The 18,728-nt window shown below is 36.0% G+C and overlaps 1 protein-coding gene across 1 annotated transcript; it reads right to left on the bottom strand.

Annotated features, from left to right (window-relative positions):
• Nucleotides 1-1,624: 1,624 nt before the first annotated feature.
• On the bottom strand, nucleotides 1,625-18,003 carry ect2l (epithelial cell transforming 2 like). The gene is made up of 20 exons (XM_073869646.1): nucleotides 17,473-18,003; nucleotides 17,280-17,392; nucleotides 15,818-15,980; nucleotides 15,464-15,716; nucleotides 14,148-14,263; nucleotides 12,811-12,935; nucleotides 12,641-12,725; nucleotides 12,382-12,550; nucleotides 10,768-10,896; nucleotides 9,912-10,004; nucleotides 8,634-8,810; nucleotides 8,418-8,521; nucleotides 8,203-8,337; nucleotides 7,916-8,121; nucleotides 7,679-7,826; nucleotides 6,784-7,014; nucleotides 4,676-4,741; nucleotides 4,266-4,354; nucleotides 3,867-4,039; nucleotides 1,625-1,852 (listed from the first exon to the last, which is right to left on the bottom strand). Exons 1-20 carry the CDS (start codon nucleotides 17,641-17,643, stop codon nucleotides 1,722-1,724), a joined length of 2,877 nt encoding a protein of 958 aa, XP_073725747.1. The 5' UTR covers nucleotides 17,644-18,003; the 3' UTR covers nucleotides 1,625-1,721.
• Between the last annotated feature and the right edge of the window lie 725 nt (nucleotides 18,004-18,728).

Raw genomic sequence — 18,728 nt, 5'->3', positions numbered from 1 at the left:
CACAGTTTCACAACTGCATTAAAAATCTACTTAAATAAATTAAGATTGTATCTAGGGCCGGGACTCGATTAAAAAAATTAATCTAATTAATTAGAGGCTTTGTAATTAATTAATCTAAATTAATCGCATTTTAATCACATATAAATATTTGACCTGAGAACATTAAGAAGTAATTTTTTTACATGGATTTTTAGTATACACTCTTAGAAATGATGTGTTAATTTTATACACATCAGTGTGCGGTAAGCTTTTAACACATTATGTGTAATTTTAAGACATTATGTGTCATTTTGTGTTGATTTTGTGTTCAAGTATAAAACATGTTGTGTTAAAAGTAACACAAAATGTGTTGTTTCAATAATAACACAGAGATGGGTGGATTCCAGGATGACGCAGTTTGTTGTCCCAGAAATCAACACTAATGTGTTGTTTTGACTGTCTGTGTTCCGGTACCTATTTGCGCGGATCCCCCACCTCACGTATAAAAACAACAAAACATAATATACTATATAGCCTATATTAAAATTAAAATATAAAAAATATATTATGCACATTTTAAAGTTGCACATCGTTTATAGTTTTCTTAAGTGGGATTCAGATGTGAAAAGCGCTGCATAATGTACGCGCTTTTAGTCTTACCATTGAAACTTAACTAAATTAAAAAATAAGAGGTGATATATAGCTTTAGCCTACATAAATGCTTGTTTCTTTAATGTTGCGAGTTGCTCTTCAGCTTTTCTTGCTGTTATGTTTATAATAGTTCATTGTTCAGAGTTCATATTGATGATCTTATAGTCAATTTAAAAATGTTCTTACAAACTGACTCTATTCGTTTAACTTTTTTCCTTTACCTGCCGTCGCTATTCTCTGTGCGTGTCCTCCGTCAAAGTAGCCTATTAAAATTAATATGAAGTTGATTTTTGAAAGTCTTAAGCATACCGCAAATCAAACGTGCTGCTAAATGCTCTAAATGCGCGTGTAAATGTAATTTCTGGGAACTGCCAAGCTGATTTTTAAGTGATATAGGCTACTCACTGCATGTTTTGGCATTCGGTAGCATATGCATCAATGAGATGCACGGTGTTGCTTTTAATGTTCTTTTTAATTTATATTCACAAAACCTAACAACAAAACATTGTTTATAATTAGTAGACAAATTATTTGAAACGAAATTCATTTTAAAGTAGCAAACAAAACTTAAATTAAACTCGCAATAAGCTAATTAAATTAAAACAAAACAACATTACAAGAATATTTAAACCCAACAATACTCAAACATTAACATATAACAGACATTAGGATACATGTTAAAATAATCTGTAGTTTGTTGGTAGATGTTTATTGGGCAAAACCTCCGTTGCAAACCTCCATTTACCAGAATAAATAATTTTTACTTTGAAACTGATGCGTTGTCCCGTTAAAATCAGCTGTTCGTTTAGGTTCTGTCTACTTTTATTTAAACTGCAGCACAACTCCGGAGTTCTCGAACTAATACAGGGTCTGCAGCATTTACGAATGACTCCGTTAATAAGTGCGATTAAAATGCGTTAAAATGTTTAACGCGTTATTTTTTGTGTAATTAATTAATCTTAATTAACGCGTTAAAGTCCCGGCCCTAGTATAAACACTTGCCTAGTTTAGGTCATCTTTTGGTGGACCACTGGGGCGGACCACACTTTGAGAATTACTGCTTTAAGGTAAATAATGTGTCATGTCTATCTTTAGTTACGTGTAATAGCAGCATTTATAGCACTGTTTAAAGCAGACAGTAGCTTGATCTTGTCCTCTTCTCTGTCTGTAGCACAGATCCACTGGCGCTTTGGACTCTCCAGCTGAAAAGCGTTCTGAACATCTGAAGAGATTAGGGAGAAGTTAAAAACTTATAAATATAAAGCTTTGTAAACTACTGATACTGGCCTATATTGATATACTGCCCTACAAAGCCAAATATAACTACATACAGTAATCCGAGATACATATATCCATCATCTTTCAGACAAACAGATTTGGAGTTATTTTAGTAAATGTCCTCGCTTTTTTTAAGCTTATAATGGTAGAAAACAGGGATCAGGGAACAACTTCTGACTTTAAACCCCAAAAATGTGCATCCATCCTTCACAGAAGTATCCACATGGCTCCAAGGGGTTAATAAAGGTCTTTTGCAGGTAATCAATGTGATTTTGTAAGAAAATATCCAGATTTTAAACTTTATAAACTATAACCAGTGTTGGGGGTAACGCATTACAAGTAACGTGCATTACGTTATAATATTACTCTTCTGAAGTAACAAGTAAAGTAACGCATTACTTTATAAATGTACACATTAATATGATTTTTTTTTTTTAAAGAAATGCGAGTTACTTTTCAGTTTAATTAATTTAATAAAAACTGAATTAAACTGAACATAGTCACGTAGAATTACACACTGTTATGCGTGCGTGCCATAGCGGAAACAGTTTGAATCATAAACAGAGATGGTAGACCAGAGCTTGACATTTTTGTAATGGAAATATGCCGTTTCGGAATGCAGAACTTCTCAGACATAAAAAACACATGCAAGGCCTCCAAGCCTCAGCCAAGTAAGAAAAAGTAACGCAAAAGTATTACACTGTAAAAAAAATCCGTAGAAATTACAATGTTATTGCAGCTGTGTTGCCGGTAATTTACCGTAGATTTAAATTTATGTTATTTACTGGCAAGAGTTTGTTCACATTTGAATAAATTTTAAATATTAACAAGTCTTTATCTTTACAGAATAAAACTATACAATAACAGCCTCATGCAAAGCATTCTGGGAACCAGAAATCATCATCAACCTTTTTTGTTTTTTGCTTCAGATTTTGTTTCCCAAAATGTTTTGCTTTATGCTGTTTTTTTAGTTTTACTCTGTAAAGACAAAGACTTGTAAATGTTTAATGTTCATTTAACTTTGAACAAAATGTTGCCAGTAAATAACATACATTTAAATCTACGGTAAGTTACCGGCAACTCAGCTGCAATTTCTACGGATTTTTTTTACTGTGTACTTTCCATAAAAAGTAACTAAGTAACGCAATTAGTTACTTTTGTGGGAAGTAACTTAATATTGTAATGCTTTACTTTTAAAAGTAACTTTCCCCAACTAACTTCCGGTACCAACGTCATTTTGGACTCACAGGGTCACTGCGCATTCGCAACATACTGGCAACCAACGCTCACTACACTAAAACTTTTGCGTGAATCGTGTCCAAGATCGCACTGTTACCGGAAGCTAGTTATTATAGTTAAAATATGGATATTTTTCTTACAATATCGCATCGATTACCACCAGAAGACTTTTATTAAACCATTGGAGCCATGTGGTTAATAAAGCTTGGAAGAGCAAGGGGCATTTACTAAAATAACTCCAAATGTGTCTGAAAAATGATGGACATATATATATCTCGTATTGCTTGAGGGTGAGTATATTAGTAATTTTGATATTTGGCAGGAGTATACCTTTAAAGTTTTTTGGCATATTTGTTGTACACATTTACATGCAGTTGTCATACTCTCAAACTGAATATTTGAGCCGTCCTATTTGTTAAAAGGCAACTTATAATTTAAAAGATCCAATTTTGGTCTAACTATAAAGCTACTAGGTTGTACTTTAAAAATAATAATAAAAAATAATTTCTGGTCATGTACTTACTATAGAGTTGGGGTTGAGATTAGGGTTTGGTTAAAGGTAGTTGCATGTAATTATGCAAAGTTTATGGTTATTACAAGAGTAAGCTCATGCACATATGTAACAAAGACACTAAGCATTACATCATTTGTCTAGCTTCTGAAAAATTATTTCTTTATAATAACTGCATTGACATATGTATAGTAATAATCACACATACACTTTGTGTCAATGATTTCTGTGAGGTTTAGACAATGCAGTGCAACCGAGGCCAGGAAGGTGTGGGTCGTATTTACTGCCAGACTGAATGGTACATGTGACACACTCTTCTCCGTCAGCACTAAAGCGTCATTAAACAGAAATAATCCCAGGTCACTCACATGCTCATACATCCTGAGAAAAGAATGGGAAAAACATGGCATTGTGTGAGGAGGGTTGAGTAAATATGCATGCTTTAATAATACAGACCTATTCTATGTTTATTATGCAGTATTATTCTTACATATTGAGTTTGATCTTATATAAATCTATTGTTTGTCGTCTTCAACAGAAGAAAAGATTGTCATGATACAAATAAAGCAACCCTTTATTTCATTTATAATTTGATCCCAGTGACTACCTGAGAGAGGTAGTGATGTCTCCATTTAGGCAGGTCAGTAATGCCACTTCCTGTGTTGTGATCAAATATCTGCTCCCCTCCAACAAATTCTACATATTGTACAAACATAGACATATAGATAGTGCTGAACATTTTAAGAGATAACTCCGAATTTTCCTGCATTTCTACATTTATGAGAGTTTAAGGAATGTTAATGGTTTTGGTGTTCATCAGAACAAATAAACTTATATATAAAAGCTATATATATTCTTACACATTGAGTTTGATGTTAAATAAATCTATTGTTTGTCATCTTCAAAACAGAAAAACATGGTCGTGATACAAATATAAAGCACTACTAAAATGCTTTTTTCAGAAATACAAACAATTGCCTCTTCTGACCTTTGTGAATATCACATTAGGAAACTTACCGGGCAGCTTTGAATTGTATTCTGTACCTCAAGGATTTTCAGATCTTGGTTCAAGCTCGATTTCAGCTGTTAGTAAAAAAAAATTTTTTTTACATTACAATAAATGGTTTTCATTGTGTTTTAGTTCATACCCAGATACTTACAGCGGGGGAAAATAAGTATTTGACACCTCAGCATTTTTATCATAAGAGGATTTCTAAGTGGGCTATTGACGCAAAATTTCCACCAGATGTAGCCATCAAGCCAAATATTGAATTCATACAAAGAAATCAGAACATTTAAGTATACAAGTTGAGTCATAATAAATAAAGTGAAATGACACAGTTTATTTAATACCTTTGTTGGTGATTACAGCTTCTAGATCAGTCATCTGCATTTTGGCCCATTCTTCTACACAAATGGTCTTTAAATCTTGAAGGTTCCCTGGGCCTCTTTTAAAAACTTTGATCTTCAGTTTTCTCCATAGATTTTCTATGAGATTTAGGTCAGGTGATGGACTGGGCCTTCAAGCAACTTGGTTTTCTTTCTTTGAAACCACTTCATTGTTTCCTTGGCCTTGTGTTTGTGCTTTTTGTTCAGCAATGGAGTCTAGCATGGTAAGCATGCATGGATACCATGGCAGTTCAGTGCATTGCTTATAGTTTTCTTTGAAACAACAGTATCTGCTGATGCAAGGTCTTCCTGAACTTCTGCCCGAGTGGTTCTTGGCTCTTGGAGAACTCTCCTGATTATTCTTTGGACTCCTCAGACAGGGATCTTACGTGGAGCACCTGATCGTGGACGGTTTATGGTTAAGTGATGCTCTTTTCATTTCCGGATAATGGCCCTCACAGTGCTCACAGGAACATTCAGCATTCTGGAAATGCCCCTATAACCATTCCCATCAAAATGCTTTTTAACGATAAGATCACGAAGATCTTGAGATAGTTCTTTGCTTTTAACCATCATTAAAGCGTAACTAAACCCCTGGTCAGAGCCTAACTCCACCCACTGGCAATATTTGAAAAATGCAAGAAAAGTGGGCAGATCCCAACGGAGATAGAGGGGACAGACTAAGCTTGTACCAAGTGTGTGGTGAGATCGTAACAAGGGCGTGGTGAGCTTGAATCTGCTTACGTCACGAGTTATTTTTTGGACCTAACATCCAATAGGAAAATTCAACTGCAGTAGCCACCGTTCAACCTGAAGAGGGCAGCACTCAGACGTTTTTACACCATATATTGTAGTATTGAAACACTTTATATACAAATGTCAAAAAACTTACTAAAATCGATGAACAGCCCAATAAAGCATCATTTTTACAGATCATTAACCAAAAAAAGTTGGTTTGGGTTTAGTTACTCTTTAAGTCTTTCCTGTGTGCCTCCTGTGTAATGAGAAGCATGTATAGGCCATCAATTAGGACTGAAGCGGCTAATATCAATTAGTACTGATAGGGGACAGGGTTTCTCTCTCAATACTGACAGATTTCAAGTGATCTCCTGGCTTTCTATGCCATTTTGCCCCTTGTTCTCTTCATGTGTTCAATACTTATTCCCTGTGTCATTTTACTTTATTTATTATAACTCAACTTGTATACTTAAATGTTCTGATTTCTTTGTATGAATTCAATATTTGTCTTGATGGCTACATCTGGTGGAAATTTTGTGTCAATAGCCTACTTAAAAAAATCCCCTTACTGATAAAAAGGCTGATGTGTCAAATACTTATTTTCCCCGCTGTAAATGTTTATATTAAAGGTGCAATGTGGGACTTTTAGTGACATCTAGTTGTTAATTGCAACCAACAAAACGCATAGCAAATCTATGGCAGCCGCCACAGGACAAACACGTCATCAAAAATCATGCTCTATAGTTTGGTACTACTGTAGAAACATGACGGGGCAAAATGGCGACTTCTATGTAAGGGGACCCACGGTGTATGTAGATAAAAACGGCTCATTCTAAGGTAATAAAAACAATAGAGTTCAATATGTAAGGTCTTTATACACCACTAATAATATAGTTATGTATATTATATTGCATTTCTGATCCTTCTAAAAGTCCCACATTGCACCTTTAACAGGTTGATAACACTGAGCATGTGAACTGTGATAGTCCTGGATGCACCTTTTGAATGAAACTCCGGTAAGTCAACATTGTGTTGAAGGCAGATGATAACTGTGTGTAGTCGGGGTGTTCAGGTGGTGTGTGAAGTGTTAAAGCTTGAAACAAAGTCACATACTCCTCCACCCGTGCAGACGGTGCAAGAAACAACTCCTGAAGACTCAACATTCTGGTAGCAACACTCCTGTCGTGTCTCTTCATAAACATGCGAAATACAGGAAGAGTCTCTCTGCACTAGAAAGCACAGATAACATGTAGGCTACAGTAACAGACTTTTTACAAAAAATCACACATTTAATTCCATATAAATTTAAAAAGCATTTACAGTAAATATAGGGAACAAAAGTATTGGCAAAGATATAAAAGATAAAGGTATATGTGTATATGGGCAGTGATATAAAAAGGTGTATTAAAAAATTGGAAATATGGTATTATAAGAAAAAATATATAAATAAATTAGCTGTTCCAACCACAAAAATAATCTTACTGATACTGTATATTCATAGTGCTAATAACGGAGCCCCTAAGGGGACATGAAGCAAAAATGTTATAAAGTTTAGTTTCGCGTGCGCACGTGAAACTAAACTTTAGATTTTTTTTTTAATCAAATGTCACCTTAGGGGCTCGGCTGCTAATAATTAAGTCTGTGTATCTTTTTTTTATTATTATAGATAGGTAGAACATTTACAATATGGAATATGATCTTTATTAATTATTTTGGCGTAAAAAAAAACGATGATTTTGACCCATACAATGGCTATTGCTACAAATATAGGCCTACCTGCGCGACTTATGACTGGTTTGTGGTCCAGGGTCACATGAATATTTCAGAATGATACAGGACCTGATCACCTACCTAACTGTACATTATTCTTTACATTATAAATGTTACACCTACCTTGTCTATAGTTTTCAGAATGGTCGGGTAGTTGTTGAAAAAGTTTGTGTAGGCTCGTAACTTGGTGCAGAATTTGACACAAACATCACCCACGCACTGCAGTGGACCCCATTCCTGCAATCTCTCCTGAAGTTCTGTTAGAAAAAGACTAGGAGACCATTAATATTTTTTAAAGTGAAAAATCTGTGAAAATATAAAAACAATGCAATCTATTTACAGAACACAGAATTTTTTTACTTGTTTGCCTCCAAAATGTCCAGCAGGGGGCAGAAGATTGTGATGAGACTGACAGAGCTGATAATGGCTCGGTTCGAGTCCAAGGCTGCTCTAAGAGGAGTGTAGTAAACCGTGGACACTGCTTGAAGCTGCCTCACGTACGCTCTCTCACTATTTAAAAGCTCCCCGCACACGCCACCGCGCCGGTCTGCATCACTTATCAAGCCCTTAATATAAGTGACAAGAAGTTTCAAAGCCCTAAAGGTGTATGGTAAAACTAATGAATGATTTAAAAGAGAAACCCTAACCTTTGGAAACTCAGGGATGGGCCTAATGACGTTAGATGAAGTGCTTTCTGTAAGAAACAGTGGCTCCGTATCCTTCAGACCATCCTTGACTGATTTCTTTAGTAGAAAGCTTCCCAAAAAGTCTAAGGAATTATCCTACGGAACGACAATGAACACCAGCCAATCAATCAGGTTTAGATTGCTATAGCAAATATCTATTTTAAATAAATACTTACAGGGGATTCATTCACCAATGCGACCAGTCCCTGAATCAAGCACTCCATGATCTCAGACTTAAGAGAGATGACAGGCATCTTAATATGATCCCAGAGGAACACACCTTAAAGCAAAGGTAATGCTTGAAATACAGACAACAACAACTGATGTGATGACCTATCGCAAAGCATTTTAATGTAAAATGTGTTATTTATTGATATGGCGGTCAGTCTTACCCAGGATACGGCTCCTAATCTTTTGACACAGAAAGTGAAGCTGTGGCCCTAGTTGTTTCCGCAGTCCTTTACAAGCCTCCTCTATCCATTCAGCCTGTCTGCACCAGCTCAGAAGACCAGCTTCATGAAGATATATCAATGGAGGAACGTCACCAGACCCAGACCACTCACTAAGAACTTATAAAACACAAACTTCACAGTCAGAAAGGCAGAGTATGGTTGTTTATGTAATTTAAACCATACACAGCTTGTATACGGTGAAACAAAATGTTTCTTTAGGACATTGCACCTAAGCAAGGTATGAGTGGCTGTGCTGTATTGTGAAAAAAGTTAGGCGTGAGTGCCTGCAACCCCTTCAGTCGTGATCCACATAATTCCTGCCTTTTTGAAGACTCAAAATTTTACATGATATTAACTCATTGCCCTGCCAGAATTTTTTGAAAAATTGCCCGCCAGCATTTTTTGTGATTTTCACAAAAGTTTCTCAAAATGCCTTTCAGGAACATTTTCTTCTAAAAAATATATAAACATTCAAATATATCAAATGAAAGAACAGACCCTCTGTTCAAAGAAACAATAAACAAACAAACAAAACGGGAAAAAGTTTCATTCTATCTATATTTTTTCTCTGCTTATTAATTCTTAAAGGAACAGTATGTAGGATTGTGTCCAAAACTGGTATTGCAATCACAAAACTTGTGGCTAAAACTGGTACTGCAATCACACAGCTGGTAGCCAACACACAAAATGACAACATAAACATCAGTTGAGGGCTGCAACTCCATTTCTTAATGTTTAGTGACATATCAGGGCCATTTTATGATTAATTAATATAAATTTCTTACATACTGTTCCTTTAAATATTGGTATTTTTCTTTAAAAATATACATTTTTTGCAAAAAGCTTAAATAATTGCATTTTTGTGAGGAAATTTTGTTAGAGATCAGATTCAGAATGATTATCAAAACATACAGGGTTTAAAATTAGTAAACAACGTTTTTGAATAATTGTTTTTATAAATTGGGTAAGTGCCATCTAGTGGATAATCGCGGTATTGCAGATTAACATAAAAAGTCATCAGGAAAAATTTTCTTATGCAAATGTTTTCTCTTAATTGACGAGATAACTCGTCAATGGCGGGGAGAGAGTTAATAATGTAAATTTGTAGGTATGTTCAAACTTTTGGCCGATACAGTTTATAGGTTTTCCTTTTTCCACAGCATCTTTTCTATTTGACTTCAGTACAGGCCTCTGTTATCAGAATGTTCCGAAACTCACTGTGTTGGTAGGAGCCGGTACAGATCCCAGTAGGGGCCCTGACATTCAAACCAGTCATAGAGGACAATATCTTCATCAGATCTGTACCTGCAACTGAATAATTAATACACATGAACTCCTGAAGGATATCTACAGCAAATGTTCGAGGTTGCTTTCGATGCAACATCTTAAAGGGACATTCCACATTTTTTGAAAATATGCTCATTTTCCAGCTCCCCCAGAGTTACACACCCGATTCCACCGTCTCGGAATCCATTCAGCCGATCTCCGGGTCTGGCAGTACGACTTTTAGCATAGCTTAGCATAATCCATTGAATCTGATTAGACCATTAGCATCACGTTCAAAAATGGCCAAAGATTTTCAATATTTTTCCTGTTTAAAATTTGACTCTTCTGTAGTTACATGCTGTAATAAGACCAAGGGAAATTGAAAGTTGCAATTTTCTAGGCCAATATGGCTAGGAACTAAACTCTCATTTCGATGCATGGACTTTGCTGCCGTAACACGGCTGGAGGAGGTGCAATGATATTAAGCAGCAGCCGAAAATAGTTCCTTTGGTAACTTTTATTAGGAGGGGACTATTTTCGGGCACTGCATAATATCAAATATCGGAACTCTTTGGATATTTTTGAGCGTGATGCTAATGGTCTAATCAGATTCAATGGATTATGCTAAGCTATGCTAAAAGTGGTACCGCCAGATCGGCTGAATGGATTCCAGAGCGGTAAAAATCAAATGTTTCAATCTAGGGAAGCTGGAAAATGAGTACATTTTCAAAACATGTGGAGGGTCCCTTTAATGACTATCACTGGTATTAAGGTTTCGTTTGACTGGGACAAAATAGACAAACTTTACCAGAAGCTGCCAGGGGAGCAAAGATGTTCAGACTCCCTCCATCAGAGGCAGGAACAACCCAGCCACAGAGCTTCTCCCAAAACTCTCTCACACATGGCTTTAGCACTGTCTTCACACTAATACTCAGTCCTGTGATAAGACAGAATGTAGTAACTATGGTTTAATAAAAAAAGCAAAATATCTCAGGGTGTGAAGTGGAAAAGGAAAACACTGAGCGGAGCCCAAGCGATTCCATAATGCATTAAAGGTGCAATGTGTGACTTTTAGAAGGATCTCTTGACAGAAATTCAATACAATATACATAACTATACTATCAGTGACCTTACATAATGAACTGAATTGTTTTAATTACCTTAGAATTAGCTGTTTTTTTCTACATACACCGTGGGTCCCCTTACATGGAAGTCGACGCCATGTTTTTTTACAGTAGCCCTAAACTGACATGTTTGTCCTGTGGCAGCTACCGTAGCTTCTCTATACATTTTGAGGGGTGAGCTATGGACTGAGCTGTTGGTTGCAATTCGCAATCTCACCGCTAGATGCTGCTAAAAACCCACACTGGACTTGTAATACTATCAACCATGCTGATAGTTAGTACAAATGCACATCTACTTGTGTGATATTGTTAAATAATATAACTTTCACTAGCATCTGTCAGATCATTAAGAAGAGGTCTTCAATGATTATGGGTTTACACTTAAAGGGACACTCCACTTTTTTGGATAATATGCTCATTTTCCAGCTCCACTAGAGTTATACATTTGATTTTTACCATTTTGGAATCCATACAGCTGATCTGCGGGTCTGGCTGTAACACTTTTAGCATAGCATAATCCATTGAACTTGATTAGACCATTAGCATCTAACTCTTCTGCCATTACACTGGTTATTTTCAATAGCAGGGGACTATTTTCGGGCACTACGTAATATCATTGCGCCTCCTGCAGCCATATTACAGCAACAAAGTCCTTGATGTTACGCCAGAATGAGAGTATAGTTCCTAGCCATATCTGCCTAGGAACTTTTAATTTTCCATCGGTCTTAGTACACGATTTAACTACAGAAGAGTAAAGTTTTAAATAGGAAACATATTAAAACATTTTTGAGCGCAATGCTAATGGTTTAATCAGATTCAATGGATTATGCTAAGCTATGCTAATAGTGGTAGCACCAGACCCGGAGATCAGCTGAATGGATTCCAAAACGGTAAAAATCAAATGTTTAACTCTAGGGGAGGTGGAAAATGAGCCTATTTTTTTTTTAAACTTGAGTGTCCCTTTAAACAACCTATAATATTGACAGAGTAGAACTCAGACCTAATATATGATCCCTTATATGTGAAAACCCACCTGTCATTTTTTGTGATTTACTGTTTTCTGCATAAAATCATCCCACATAATGCAAAAAAAAAAAAAAAAACATTTTGTGAAAATATATTCTTGATATCTTTAATGTTAACTGAGTAAGACCATTACAGAAAATTAAGTCATAGTGAACTTAATGGTTCAAATCAAACTTTGATGTTCTACATCTCATAGAGGTAATTAAATTGATTGGATTTAACACACAAGATCACATTTTGTAAGCACACTATGTGGGACTGAAGGCCGTTACCTTCAGTGAGCATAAACTCATCTGCGCTTCCTTCTGCCACAATGCCAACACTTTGTAGCATGTTGCCCTGGATAGCTTTTTCTGACAAAGACAGCAAAGCCTCCAATGTCATTCCTTGTGAATCATATGGCAAAACTATCACAGACACTTGTACGGCAGCCAGAAGCAGCTAGAAATATAAAGTCGATAGTCTTCAGCTATTAAGGAACATATCATTTAATTAAAGGAACTTAATGTCTTGTGTGGTTTAAAGTCTTACTTCATATCCTGGAACTTTGGATGACACAAGCAGGAAGTGAGGAAGAGGACAGTAGGTGGACCTGACTGGTCTGTTGAACGGTAAACTGTACGGAGATCTCTTAATGTTATGAAAATATATTATATGATAATGTGATATTATGAGATGATGATTGATATTATATTACTGACCTCATAGTTGGAGTTTTCACTAAACTGGTGATGTATCTGGTGTCAGGAGCTCTGCTAATCATTAAACCATCCCAAGATTGTCTTGTTTCTACATTAGAAGGTGTATTCTTCAATCGACATTGGTCCTCAATAGAAAAAAACTAGATTTTAAGGTTCAGCTTATGCTTATTGTACGGGTGATTCTCACGAAACCATTGAAACACCACGGCACTAATCATTTTAGCTTTAAAATGTGTAATATAGTAACATTAAAAAGCATCAGAATTAACACAATAGGCTACTGTGTTCTACCTTGCACAATGTGTGATTTCAACATAAGAATTTATAATTGGAAATTTTATCTAATTTTCTGCTGAAATTCTCATTACCGCAATGTGTCCGGCTGTGTTTGAACATGCGTTATGTTGTAATTTAATCAAATTAACACAAAAATATTAAGAAAAAAAATTAATGGATGTTTTGCTAGACTACTTTAGGTGACAGAAAAAATATTTACTGAATATTCATGTATAATAATAATGAAGAAAAATTAAGAAAATGATGTGTCCATGCCTGATGTTCTCATCCTCCGCAACACTTTTTGAGAACAGTTTAAGCACACATACAGAATTTTAATAAAGTTTGATTTTGAGTGACCAAGCACATGGACCAGTTACTTCAAGATGGCTACCAGGTAAGATAAATTTTTTACAGTTAATTTGAAATATTGTCTTGTCAGGATGCTTACACGACATTTTGATTATCATTACCGCAACAGATGCTTATTAAATGTTAATTTAATTAATAGAAGCATAATACTTTGATTTTAATGGCATGTGCAGAATCTCCAAATTATGTTCTTTCAGGTTTGTCATGTCATTTTGAAAATATGTCAGTGTTGATGTTTTCTGACTGTTGCGGTAATGAGATTTTTTAGGACTAATTTTTTTAATTATGTTACAAAAAGTGTTAAATGATAAGTAAAAGTTTTTAAATTAATGTTCCCATTTACTCCAGACTTTGTTTTTCAATGTCTGGTGGGAAAAAAAGTAAATTTAAGCAATTTTTACATTTTCATGCTTGACATTTTTAAAACCAAGTTTTCGTGAGAATCACCCGTACACTGCTAGAAGACTGTATTAAATACAGTACATTAGAAGAAACTCAAAGGCAAAACCTTTAGGCATATTACAGTAATGAGAATTGGTAGGGAAGTGTACTTAACTGCAAAGAAAATCATGTTTTCTTTGGTTAATTATACGAAATACGATAAAGAGATGGGCACATTATAAAGACCACACAAATAGGCAATGCACAGGTCACTTTAATTATTAACTTTCTTTTTTTTGGTGTCTCACCCCTAAATTAACAAGAGCAGCAGAAAGACTCAGTGGTTGACTGTTAATGGTTCCAGTAAGTGATGTGCCCAATTTACTGGTGTTTAACCACGCCCTCCTGGTCTTCAGAAAAGCCTCTGTAAACAAAAAAAGTGAGGAATAGGCCGTAAATATCACCTAAAAGCTTATTATATTGCACATGTTCATATTTCACTCACCTAAAGGATTATTAGGAACACCATTCTAATACTGTTTTTGACCCTCTTTCACCTTCAGAACTGCCTTAATTCTACGTGGCATTGATTCAACAAGGTGCTGAAGGCATTCTTTAGAAACAATGCTCACGTGGCATTTAAATGATGCCCAGTTGCCACTAAGGGGCCTAAAGTGTGCCAAGAAAACATCCCCCACACCATTACACCACCACCAGCATGCACAGTGGTAAAAAGGCATGATGGATCCATGTTCTCATTCTGTTTATGCCAAATTCTGACTCTACCATCTGAATGTCTCAACAAAAATCGAGACTCATCAGACAAGGCAACATTTTTCCAGTCTTCAACTGTCCAATTTCGGTAAGCTTGTGCAAATTGTAGCCTCTTTTTCCTATTTGTAGTGGAGATGAGTGGACCCCGGTAGGGTCTTGTGCTGTTGTAGCCCATCCGCCTCAAGGTTGTGCGTGTTGTGGCTTCACAAATGCTTTGCTGCATACCTCAGTTGTAACAAGTGGTTATTTCAGTCAAAGCTCTTCTTCTATCAGCTTGAATCAGTCGACCCATTCTCCTCTGACCTTTAGCATCAACAAGGCATTTTCGCCCATAGGACTGCCGCATACTGGATGTTTTTCCCTTTTCACACCATTCTTTGTAAACCCTAGAAATGGTTGTGCACGAAAATCCCAGTAACTGGCACCAACAACCATGCCACGCTCAAAATTGCTTAAATCACCTTTTTTTCCCATTCTGACATTCAGTTTGGAGTTCAGGAGATTTTCATGACCAGGACCACACCCCTAAATGCATTGAAGCAACTGCCATGTGATTGGTTGATTAGATCATTGCATTAATGAAAAACTTGAACAGGTGTTCCTAATAATCCTTTAGGTAAGTGTAGTATCCATGTATGCAACTGATAGCAACACAAAGTCATGAGGTCAAACCACAGGGAATGCATACTGTATACTGTAATGATAAAATCACTTTGGATAAAAGCATCTGCCAAATGCCAGCTCTGTGGCTATTCCCTCGCAATAAGATGGGGTTAATTTTTAGTGTTGCGTCTTTTAACTGCTTCTAGATAATCTGTTTAACAGTTAAATTGTACAGCTGTGGACTTACTTTTATGCTCGGCTATCTTCTCTCTGATAGTTTCTTTAATCATAAGCTCTCTCCATCTCTCCTCCTGCTCCTCTGATGCAGTTACACTCTCATTTAAAGTACCATAGATATCTGCTGCTGCCCGTGGTGTCAAAATATCCAAAGTGGCGGCACAGGCCACATAATGTCTTTTCCAGGCACCGTATTCATGATCTGATGGACTGTAGGGAAGAAACCAGCCTAGGCGAATGCACTTCGGAGACCAAAGACAGTCCTGGACAATTACACATATTTTTCAAATGCATTTATTTATTAGCACTTTTCAGTTAAAGTCAGTGATTTATGTTTTATTGAAGGGGTCTCACATATATTTACCTGCTCTGCCAGAAACCTCCAGTGCCAGCACACCTGTGCTGCAGCACAGATGTCTCGGGGACTGAGAAAAGCCATAATGTACAGAGAGAGGAAGCGGGGCAGCACAGTTGTAAAATCCAGTCGAGTGACAGGAACCGCTTCTGTTAAACAATCACTGGTGAACCTGGAATCGTTAACACAATAAACGAACTAAAAATACTTTCGTTGTAAGATGTCTAATATGTTTAAAGGAAAACATCAGTGATTTTGATCCATCATATTTACTCATAAGTCTTTAAATAGGGAAAACATGGAAGTGTTTGGTGGCTTCTAAATTCAGCCCTGTTCGGATCCTAAGGAATGAATGGGGCTAGGCTAAATGCTAACACATTCACAACGCACTGTACAAAGATTAATTGCACCCACTGAAAAACGACAGGGATGTATTAATTCATCTTTGTTGAGGTAAAAACATAGTAAAATATTGATAAACGTTGTTGTTTTCCTTTAATGTGTCTATAGATTATATAAATCAACTAAAATTGCAATATTCATATTAGTTAATAAATGCATTCAGTACATGATGCTAGCCTGGCTAACATGCATGAATTTCATACATTTTAAGTCAGAGCAAGTTGGCTTATGTTTTTTTTGTTTATTCTTAATGCCATTCCAGCATTTATGGCTATATTCCTTGGCAAGAACAGGTTAATTCATACACATGTTAGAGGAGGAGCAATTTGGCATCTTCAATTCACCTAACCTGCAGGTTTTTGGCCTGTGGGAGGACACAGGAGAACCCAGAATAAATCCACGCTGACACAGGGAGAACATGCAAACTCCACACAGAAAAGGCACCTGAATCGGGGACCTTCTTGTTGTGAGGCAACAGTGCTACCCACTGTGCCGCCCTCTTATGTGTTTCAATTGCTATTTTTTTCTGGTCAAAACAATAGTTTGATAGTATAGTATAGTACAGTATATTATAGTATAGCATAGTACTGTAGTATATTGTTGTTCAGTATACTGTTGTAATATAGTGTTGTATAGCAGTGGTTCTCAAACTTTTTTGTATGCGGTGCATCCCTGATGGCCCCCCAAAGAAAATGTATGACATAAAACATTTCAAAACTTATCTGAACAAAACATATTAAATGATACAATGTAGTGCTGTTGGTCTGAGATTTAATTACACAGCATTTACGATAAATTAATTTATTTTATAAAAGTCATTAAACCGCCATCCCCCCGGCGTTATACAGTATTGTACTACAGTAGCATAGTGTAGTGTAGTGTAAGTGTATTGTTGTAGTACAGTATTTGTATTGATAAATTAATTTAATTATTTTACAATCTGATATTAACAGCATATTTTCCCAAGATAAACGACTGACTAAATGAACCCACCCCAATAAATGTAAACTGGAGTTAAAAGGTGTCAACTTCCCTCAATTTTCATTATTACGAAGTTGTATATATTTACTTGAGCTGGGTTTTGGAGCATCTTCTCAGCAGTTGAAGAATAAACTCTTTTCTTTGACGGTCTGTCCAGAGGTCAAACCAGTGTAGGATAAGTGTCGTCCTTTCCTGAAAAAGCTGTTTATTTATTTAGTCTCATTAATTCCAGTTAAAACCAATCAATAAAAAAGTAATATTTGTTTTTCGTTCGCTCTGACCTGATGGTTACACGCTTTGTTTGTAATAGGAGTCCACGCGCTGAATCTGGTATCCGCGGCGTCAGAGAGCGACAGTCTGTATTCACCTCCACTCATCTGCCATTGATTAAAAATATCCAGATTCCCGCGGGATTTCGATTTGAGATTAGTTTTAATTTCCACAGACGTCATTCTGGGATGCTTCCCGGTGGTTCTTTCTTAAAACAATATCCCTGTCTTTCACACTTTGCAAGTAAAAACCGAGTGTTAAAATGTGGGAATGCAAGCGATCAAAACTCTTTCTGGTTGTATCGATTTAAATTGAAATTAGTTACAGTAAGTTAGCTTTGTAGGCAAACCTCCTGTAAACATTTAGACAACAGCGCCTCCTTTACAACCTCGTATCCCTGGATACCAAATAACAAGGTCAGCACTGCTTTGCAAATTCCTTCAAGCAGACAAGCCAGTCGCATTGTTGACTTTAAACCATTGTGCATTAGATATTCTGGTGACACTTTACAATAAGGTTGTATTTGTTTACATTAGTTAATTCATTTGCTAATATAAACTACTAACAATGAACAATACTTCTACAGCATTTATTAACATTACTTCATGTTAATTTTAACCTTTGCTAATGCATCTTTAAAATCAAAAGTGGTAGCCTAATTATTAGCTGTCGTTAAAGGGATAGTTCACCCAAAAATGAAAACCGTGTCATCGTTCACCCATCCCCATGCTGTCAAAAACATGTAAAAATTTATTTGTTTCACTCAACACAAAGGAAGATATTTAAAATGAAGCAGGAAACAGAAGCACCATTGACTTCCATAGTAGAAAAAAAATACTACTATGGAGCTCAAACACGATTTGGATACAAACATTGCTCAGAGTACCTTATTTTGTGTTTAGCAGAACAAATAAATTATTAATAACAGGTTTGTTACAACATGAGGGTGAGTAAATCATGACAGAATTTTCATTTTTGGGTGAACTTTGAAGTCACAATGAACTAATATGAACAAATGTATTGACATTAATATGAAAGATTAAAGGAAAACACCACGTTTTTCAATATTTTACTATGTTCTTACCTCAACTTAGACGAATTAATACATACCTATCTTTTTTCAATGTGTACACTTAATCTTTGTACAGCGTGTTGTGAATGTGTGAGCATTTAGCCTAGCTCCATTCATTCCCCAGGATCCAAACAGGGACGAATCCAGAAGCCACCAAACACTTCCACGTTTTCCCTATTTAAAGAAACAGTATGT

This window comes from Misgurnus anguillicaudatus, chromosome 7, assembly GCF_027580225.2.
Source record: "Misgurnus anguillicaudatus chromosome 7, ASM2758022v2, whole genome shotgun sequence".
NCBI lineage: Eukaryota > Metazoa > Chordata > Actinopteri > Cypriniformes > Cobitidae > Misgurnus > Misgurnus anguillicaudatus.
Note: the sequence above shows the minus strand (reverse complement) of the source record. Positions and strands in the feature narration are given on the sequence as shown.